At 49.0% G+C, this 8756-nt stretch overlaps 1 protein-coding gene across 2 annotated transcripts in view; it reads left to right on the top strand.

Annotated features, from left to right (window-relative positions):
- Nucleotides 1–521: 521 nt before the first annotated feature.
- Nucleotides 522–8756, top strand: part of gle1 (GLE1 RNA export mediator) — a 59428-nt gene continuing 51193 nt past the window's right edge. For both annotated transcript variants that reach the window (XM_070863696.1, XM_070863695.1), the window contains exons 1-3: nucleotides 522–672; nucleotides 2626–2835; nucleotides 4824–4937. In XM_070863696.1, the coding sequence (XP_070719797.1) occupies nucleotides 574–672; nucleotides 2626–2835; nucleotides 4824–4937 (423 nt within the window). In that variant the 5' untranslated portion in view covers nucleotides 522–573. The remainder of the gene's footprint in view (nucleotides 673–2625; nucleotides 2836–4823; nucleotides 4938–8756) is intronic.

Below are 8756 nucleotides of genomic sequence, written 5' to 3'. Positions count from 1 at the left end.
ATATAAGGGCAGGTCTCTGCATTCCAGAGCTGTGAAATAGAGGTGCAGGTCCAGAGTGACCTTGACTTAACTCCATGCCTCGTGTGAGTCTGTACTGAGGGGACAGGACTTTACACTCTGTTGTATTCTGAGCTTCAATGCTAAGGATCCCTTATGTTTTATTCTGAGCTTGAATGCTAAGGATCCCTTATGTTTTATTCTGAGCTTCAATGCTAAGGATCCCTTATGTTTTATTCTGAGCTTCAATGCTAAAGATCCCTTATGTTTTATTCTGAGCTTCAATAACCCACACACACCTACCTCTCTCTCTCTCTCTGGGCACTGCTGCTGCCGCTGTTGCTGAAGAGAAGAAAGAAGAGCCTGAAGAATCAGATGACGACACGGGCTTTGACTAAATACAAAACTGTCTTTAAAATAAACCGTGCTGTGTTCTTTTTTTAAAAAGGGGCCGGTGCGATCTGGTTGCCATGGTGAGCGGAACCCGGAACCGGAAATGCCCGGGGGAGCGGGTTTTTTTCGGTTCCGGGGCTGAGGGTTCCGGTTGGGCCGGCGGGCGGGCGGGCGAAGGGAAAGATGCCGTCGGAGGAGAAGCGCTGGGAGACGCTGGCGGCGCTGCGCAGCTCGCGGAAAGGGCGGCTGGCCTATGACAGGAGCTGGCTGCAGGAGGGGGACGTGAGTGCGAGCCGGCCGGCCGGAGCCTGAAACCCCCGTAAACCCCCCCCCCCCACCCCCCCGGCTTCTCTTTCCCCACTGGAACATAAGAAATATGGAGTAGGCCGTTCAATAAGATCACGGCCTGATCTTCTGCCTCAACTCCACTTTGCTGCACTGTCCCCATATACCCTTAATATACACAAATCTATCGACCTCTGTCTTGAATATACTCGGCCACTGAGCCTCCACAGCCCCCTGGGGCAGAGAACTCCAGAGATTGTCCACCCTCTGAGTGAAGAAATTTCTCCTCACCTCAGTCCTAAATGGCCGACCCCTTATTCTGAGACTGTGACCCCGCCCCTGGTTCTAGACTCCTGCTACAAACCAGGGGGAGAGGGCGAAGGGGGTCAGTTTGGGTGCCAGGAATCTGGGGGTCACAGGAGAGTTTGGTGGCCTGAACTTGCCAATGCCTCCAACTCCAGCCCCAATTTTTTCATCCATTTTGCTCCCTCATTTCTCCCCCTTGGCTCCCCGTCCCCTCCTTGAGTTTCCTTGCCCTTGTTTTCGTGATAGAAGTGCATCCATCATCACTCAGCGGCACTGGAGGAAATAACATCACCCTACCCCCACCCCTACAGTGTCAGCCGTGGCTCAGTGGGTAGCACCCTCTCTCGTTCCCATCTGAGTCAGAGGGTTTGTGGGGTTCAAGTCTCCACTTCAGTGTCTTGAGCACAGAAAGCCAGGCTGACACTCCAGTGCAGTACTGAGGGAGCGCCGCGCTGTCGGCGGGGCAGTACTGAGGGAGCGCCGCACTGTCGGAGGGGCAGTACTGAGGGAGCGCCGCACTGTCGGTGGGGCGGTACTGAGTGAGCGCCGCACTGTCGGAGGGGCAGTACTGAGGGAGCGCCGCGCTGTCGGAGGGGCAGTACTGAGGGAGCGCCGCGCTGTCGGAGGGGCAGTACTGAGGGAGCGCCGCACTGTCGGAGGGGCAGTACTGAGGGAGCGCCGCACTGTCGGAAGGGGCAGTACTGAGGGAGCGCCGCACTGTCGGTGGGGCAGTACTGAGGGAGCGCCGCACTGTCGGTGGGGCAGTACTAAGGGAGCGCTGCACTGTCGGAGGTGCTGTCTTTCGGATGAGACGTTAAACCGAGGCCCCGTCTGCTCTCTCAGGTGGATGTAAAAAATCCTGTGGCAATATTTCGAAGAAGAGCAGGGGAGTTATTCCTGGTGCTGGACAATATTTGTTCCACAGATGCCACTATTTTTGTTGTACACATAGCTTGAGTTAACTTGTGATATGATTCTCACAGTATAACTCAGTGCGGTTCAAATAAGCCAGGGCACTATTCATCTCTTTCCAACACCTTTTTCTCACAACTATATAAAGCAAAAATGTCTTCATTGTTGTTGCTGTGATTCCTGATAGAATTCACATCCTTTTGCCAGCACCAGCTGCCCACTGCTTCCTCAGTGGATCCTGTGAGAGGCAGCTGGTGATGTGGGGAGCATAATTCCCAGGAAGGGAGCGAATGGGCGAGTGATTAGGACAAGTAAGATGGGAGGGTCGGGGTAATGTGAAGCAAGTAGAGAAAATGGGGGAAATAAGTAAAGACTTGTATTCTGCAGCGCCTTTCACGACCTCAGGATGTCCCAAAGCCAATGACTTGCATTGAGAGGGGTAGTGACTATTGTAGGAAACGTGGCAGCCAAGTTGCGCACAGCAAGCTCCCACAAACAGCGATGAGATAAATGACCAGAAAATCTGTTTTTGGTGCTGTTGGTTGAGGGATAAATATTGTTCAAGAGAGGGCAGGGGGTGGCAGTTAGAGGCAGAGAATAATTTTATTAAAGTGTGGTGGGGTTGAAAAAAAATAAGCCCTCTTTGAAGTTGATCATATATTTGCATAACTTCCTCCCCGCTCCAGGTTATTTTAAGACGTTTTACTTCATTCTATTTTCTTTTTTCCCCAGGATGTTTTGGAACAATGCAGGTCTTCTCCCAAGCTCTCTGTGACCTCGGCATGGGTACTAGACCACTTCTCCCCACCAGAGACTCAGCCCAACACCTCTGAGAATTTAACACCTCTGATCTACGGCCTCACTGGAGATGACCAGGTCCAGGAGACGCCCGTTCCTTCTCCAGTCCACGCAACAGAAGAAGAAACTAATAATAATGTCCAGGTGCGTTCACTTCCGTGAACTCCATGCATTAGAACCTCCGAATACACACCGAAGGTGTTCATTACTCCCTGTAATTGCAGTCTAATAAATATTGTAGTATAATTAGTATTGTCGGTTCAGTGGGTAGCCCACGCGCCTCTGAGTCAGAAGGTTGTGGGCTCGAGCCCCACTCCAGGGTCTTGAGCACAAAAATCTAGGCTGACACTCCAGTGCAGTGCTGAGGGAGTGCTGCACTGTCGGAGGTGCCGTCTTTCGGATGAGACGTTAAACCGAGGCCCCTGTCTGCTCTCTCCGGTGGACGTAAAAGATTCAGTGGCACTATTTCGAAGAAGAGCAGGGGGAGTTATCCCCGGTGCCCAGGGGCCAATATATATCCCTCAATCAACATAACAAAAACAGATGATCTGGTCAGTATCACATTGCTGTTTGTGGGAGCTTGCTGTGCGTAAATTGGCTGCCGCGTTTCCTACATTACAACAGTGACCGCACTCCAAAAAGTACTTAATTGGCTGTAAAGCGCTTTGGGACGTCCGGTGGCCGTGAAAGGCGCTGTAGAAATATGTATTTTTTCGTTATTGAAATCTCTAAAGGTTGACCCACATACTGTTTCTACAGTGGTTGGTGTTTAAAAATTCAATAACTTTTGCACTTGGAAAGCTGTTTGTTCATATTTTTATGGGGTTGTTTTCCCCCTTGTACTCCACCGCCACTTGGGTTGCCAACTCTGGTTAGATTTATTTTTGGAGGTCTCATCACATGACCTGCCTGCAACAGCCCGCCCACACGCTCTCGCCATTGGTCGCCCGACAAGTTATTCCTCGCGGCGCCCTGCCTTCCCTCGGTCAATTGGAAAGCGACCAGACTCTTCGCTAACCATTGGATGATTGAGCTCTACCTCACTCCCACTTCTCTCGACCCCTCCACAGTCTCTAAATTGGCAGACTGTTTGTCCGACATCCAGTTCTTAATGAGCAGGAATTTTCTCCAATTGAATATTCGGAAGACCAAAGCCATTGTTTTCGGTTCTTGCCATTGGGCTGGGGAGCTCTTTTACAAAGGGCACGGGCACGATGGGCCGAATGGCAGCCTCCTGTGTCGTAATTTTCTATGATTCTATGAAACTACGTTCCCTAGGCACTGACTCCACCCCTCTCCCCAACTTCTGTCTGAGGCTGAACCACTCTGTTCGCAACCTTGGTGTCATATTTCTTCCTGAAATGAGCTTTAGACCAGATATCCGCAGTATAACCAAGATCGCCTATTTCCACCACCGTAACATCGCCCAACTCTGCCCTTGTCTCAGCTCATCCGCTGCTGAAGCCCTCGTCCATTCTTTTGTTACCTCCAGACTTGACTATTCCAATGCACTTCTGGCTGGCCTTCCACATTCTACCCTACGTAAACTAGAGGTGATCTAAAACTCGGCTGCCCCGTGGGCTAACTCGCACCGAGTCCCGCTCACCCATCACCCCCTGTGCTCGCTGACCTACATTGGCTCCCGGTTAAGCCACGCCTCGATTTCAAAATTCTCATCCATGTTTTCAAATCCCTCCATGGCCTCACCCCTCCCTATCTCTGTAATCTCCTCCAGCCCCACAACCACCAACCCCCCCCCCCCCCCCCCCCCCCCACTCCCCCGAGATGTCTGTGCTGCTCCAATTCTGCTGACTTGAGCATCCCTGATTTTCATTGCTCCACTATTGGTGCCATCAGCTGCCTGGGCCCCAAGCTCTAGAATTCCCCCCCCTAAACCTCTCTGCCTCTCTCTCTCTCCTCCTTTTAAGGCGCTCCTGAAAACCTACCTCTTTGACCAAGCTTTTGATCAGCTGTGCTAATTTCTATTTATGTGGCTCGGTGTCAAATTCTGTTTGATTACGTTCCTGTGGAACGCCTGGGGAAGTTTTGGTACGTTAAAGGCGCTATTTAGATATAAGTTGTTGTTGAAGAGCTGTGTTTTATAATCTCTTTATTCCTCTTTCTGTTACCAGAATTCAGTGCAAGAGTTGACACCAGAACACACACTCTTGCTGCTTTCACCTGAAGCCACCCAGATCGAAGGCTATGTTAAAATGTACGAGGAAGTCCACAGAGTCAAGGGCCGGGTGAGAAATGGAAATTAAAATATTGCTTGACGGGAGTTTGGGAGAATAGTACACTTGAGTTTCTGCCAGTGCTGGGCATGCTGCTAACACACTTAACTATACGCTTCCTGGAAATGTTTGTGCCATCTACAAGCATCAGACAATAAGAACATAAGATACAGGAGCATGGCAGCCCCTTTGAGCCTGCTCCGCCATTCAATAAGGTCATGTCTGATCCTCGACTTCAACTCCACTTTCCCGTCCGATCTCCATATCCCTTGCTTCCCTAGAGTCGAAAAATCTATCGATCTCAGCCTTTGAATGTACTCAACGACTGAGCATCCGCAACCCTTTGGGGTAGAGAATTCCAAAAGATTCACAGCCCAAAATGGGTCTCGTCAATCCCTAACTTCTTGCGGTCAGCTGTGGCTCACATCCCTCGTCTCGGTGGGTCCGAAAGTTGTGGGTTCAAGTCCCACTCCGGGGACTTGAGCACAAAAATTCAGGCCGACACTCCCAGTGCAGTGCTGAGGAAGTGCTGCACTGTCGGAGGTGCCGTCTTTCGGATGAGACGTTAAACAGAGGCCCCGTCTGCTCTCTCGGGTGGACGTAAAAGATCCCATGGCACTATTTCGAAGAAGAACAGGGGAGTTATCCCCGGTGTCCTGGGGCCAATATTTATCCCTCAATCAGCGTAACAAAAAAACAGATTATCTGGTCATTATCACATCGCTGTTTGTGGGAGTTTGCTGTGCGCCAATTGGCTGCCGCGTTTCCCACATTACAACAGTGACTGCACTTCAAAAGTACTTCGTTGGCTGTAAAGTGCTTTGAGACGTCCGGTGGTTGTGAAAGGTGCTATAGAAATCAGAGTCTTTTTTTCTTTCATCAGTAATGTTCTCGTTAAATAATTTTGGATGCCGCGCGGCCCGTTCAAAATATCGCAAATGCGTGGTTTTTCTCATCGAAAAACATAGAAAACATAGAAACATAGAAAATAGGAGCAGTAGTAGGCTATTCGGCTCTTCGAGTCCGCACCGCCATTCAATATGATCATGGCTGATCCTCTATCTCAACACCATATTCCCGCTTTTCCCCCATACCCCTTGATGCCTTTTGTTTCTAGAAATCTTATCTATCTCCCTCTTAAATAGTGGACAGGCTTGGCTGTGCGGGACCGGCAGAGAGCTGCACGATCACGCAGCTTATAGGGGATGTTGGCCATCAGTCCACATCACAAAACTACCTCAAGTACAGGAAATGCCAGATTAGTCCGACTCGACAAGTCAAGTTAATGTCTGTGCGACCGTTTATTTGTCAGGACTGAGTCCAGTGTTTCCTGTAAGCCGCACTTGTTTATAGAAATAGAAAAACAGAGTATTTTTTAAACGGTGAGAGATTGGGAAATGTTGGTTATTCAGAGGGACCTAAGTGTACGTGAATCACTGAGAGTTAACATGCAGGTACATCAAGCAATTAAGAAAGCAAATGGTATGTTGGCCTTTTTACAGGAGGATTTGAATATAAGAGTAAACTCGTCTTGCTGCAATTATGTAAGGCCCTGGTGAGACCGCACCTGGAGTATTGTGTACAGTTTTGGTTTGCTTACCCAAGGAAGGATATACTTGCCATTGAGCAAGTGCAACGAAGGTTCACCAGACTGATTCCTGGGATGGGGGGATTGTCCTATGAGAGATTGAGCAGACTAGGCCTATATTCTGTAGAGTTTAGAAGAAAGAGAGGTGATCTCATTGAAACATACAAAATTCTTACAGGGCTTGACAGGGTAGATGCAGGGAGGATGTTTCCCCTGGCTGGCGAGTCTAGAACCAGGGGTCACAGTCTCACAATAAGGGGTCAGCCATTTAGGACTGAGATGAGAAGAAACGTTTTCACTCAGTGGGTGGGGAATCTCTGGAATTCTCTACCCCAGAGGGCTGTGGAGGCTCAGTCTTTGGGTATATCCAAGACAGAAATCGATAGATTTTTGGATATTAAAGGAATCAAGGGATCTGGAGATCGGGTGGGAAAGTGGAGTTGAGGTAGATCGTCAACCATGATCTTATTGAATGGCGGAGCAGGCTCGAGGGGCCGAATGGCCTACTCCTCCTAATTCTTATGTTTCTTTCAATGCGGAGGAGGGCGATTGGTACACACCAGTTCAAATTTTTTTTTTTTAGTGCATGCGAGGTATTTCCAATGTAAAAGCCAGTGAGCGGCCTGCGTGGGACCTTGCGAATTACTGCACAGACGTGCAAGCTCACAGCTTGGAGTGAACATCGACCGAGAACAAGACATAACGAGCGTTTTGGTAAAGTTGGGTGAAGAAAAAAAAAATAGGAGGAACAGCAGATATTGGATTGGACAGAAAGATTGGACAGGCTGAGGTTTGTTTTCTCTGGAACAGAAGAGGCTGAGGGGAGACCTAACTGATGTGCATAAAATTATGAGGGGCCTAGATAGAGTGGACAGGAAGGACCTATTTCCCTGAGCAGAGGGGCCAACAACCAGGGGTCGTAGATTTAAAGTAACTGGTAGGAGGTTTGGAGGGGATTTGAGGGAAAATTTCCTCACCCAGGGGGATGGTCTGGAGCTCACTGCCTCAAAGGGTGGTAGAGGCAGAAACCCTCACCACATTTAAAGTGCCGTAACCTCCAGGGCTACGGACCTAGTTCTGGAAAGTGGGATTAGGCTGGATAGCTCTTTGTCGGCCGGCGCGGACACGATGGGCCGAAATGGCCTCCTTCCGTGCTGTAAATTTCTATGATTCTATGATATTCTCAACCGTGGAGAAGGAGTTAATGGTTATACTGACTTGTAAACTGCTTAATGGAAAACTGTTAGACAGAAAAAGAACCATCTCACCGGCAATGGAAAGGCATTAAAAGAACTTGCAAACACTAAGATGGTAAAGAGACATACACATACAAAAAAAAAAGTAAGAAAATAGCAGGAGGGTGCGGGTAAGGAATTGGAGAAAGGAAAAAAAAACTGAAGCTGCAGGTGGTCTGAATGAAAACTGATGTTTTCCTGGGACTAGAGGGTTATCCTCTGAGGAGCGATTGAGTAGATTGGGCCTATACTCTCTGGAGTTTAGAAGAATGAGGTGTGATCTCATTGAAACATACAAGATTCTGAGGGGGATCGACAGTGTAGATGCTGAGAGGTTGTTCCCCCCGGGCTGGAGAGTCTAGCACTAGGGGGCACAGTCTCAGGATAAGGGGTTGGCCATTTAGGACTGAGATGAGGAGAAATGTCTTCACTCAGAGAGTAGTGAATCCTTGGAATTCTCTATCCCAGAGAGCTGTATATTCAAGACAGAGATCGATAAGATTTTTGGATATTAAGGGAATCGAGGGATATGGGGATCGGGAGGGGAAAGTGGAGTTGCGGTCGAAAGATCAGCCATAAGTATAAGATTATGAGGGGGCTTGACAAGGTGGATGCAGAGAGCATGTTTCCACTGATAGGGGAGACTAGAACTAGAGGGCATGATCTTGGAATAAGGGGCCGCCCATTTAAAACTGAGACGAGTAGAAATTTCTTCCCAGAGGGTTGTGACTCTCTGAAATTTGCTGCCTCCGAGAGCTGTGGAAGCTGGGTCATTGAATATATTTAAGACCGAAATAGACAGCTTCTTAAACGATAATGGGTTATGGGGAGCGGGCAGGGAAGTGGAGCTGAGTCCATGATCAGATCAGCCATGATCTTATTAAATGGCGGAGCAGGCTTGAGGGGCCAAATGGCCTACTCCTCCTATTTCTTATGATCTTATTGTCACACACCTGGGGACTCCCTCCAAATATTGTCACACACCTGGGGGCTCCCTCCAAATATTGT

The sequence above is a fragment of the Pristiophorus japonicus genome, chromosome 20 (genome assembly GCF_044704955.1).
Source record: "Pristiophorus japonicus isolate sPriJap1 chromosome 20, sPriJap1.hap1, whole genome shotgun sequence".
NCBI classification, from domain to species: domain Eukaryota; kingdom Metazoa; phylum Chordata; class Chondrichthyes; family Pristiophoridae; genus Pristiophorus; species Pristiophorus japonicus.
Note: the sequence above shows the minus strand (reverse complement) of the source record. Positions and strands in the feature narration are given on the sequence as shown.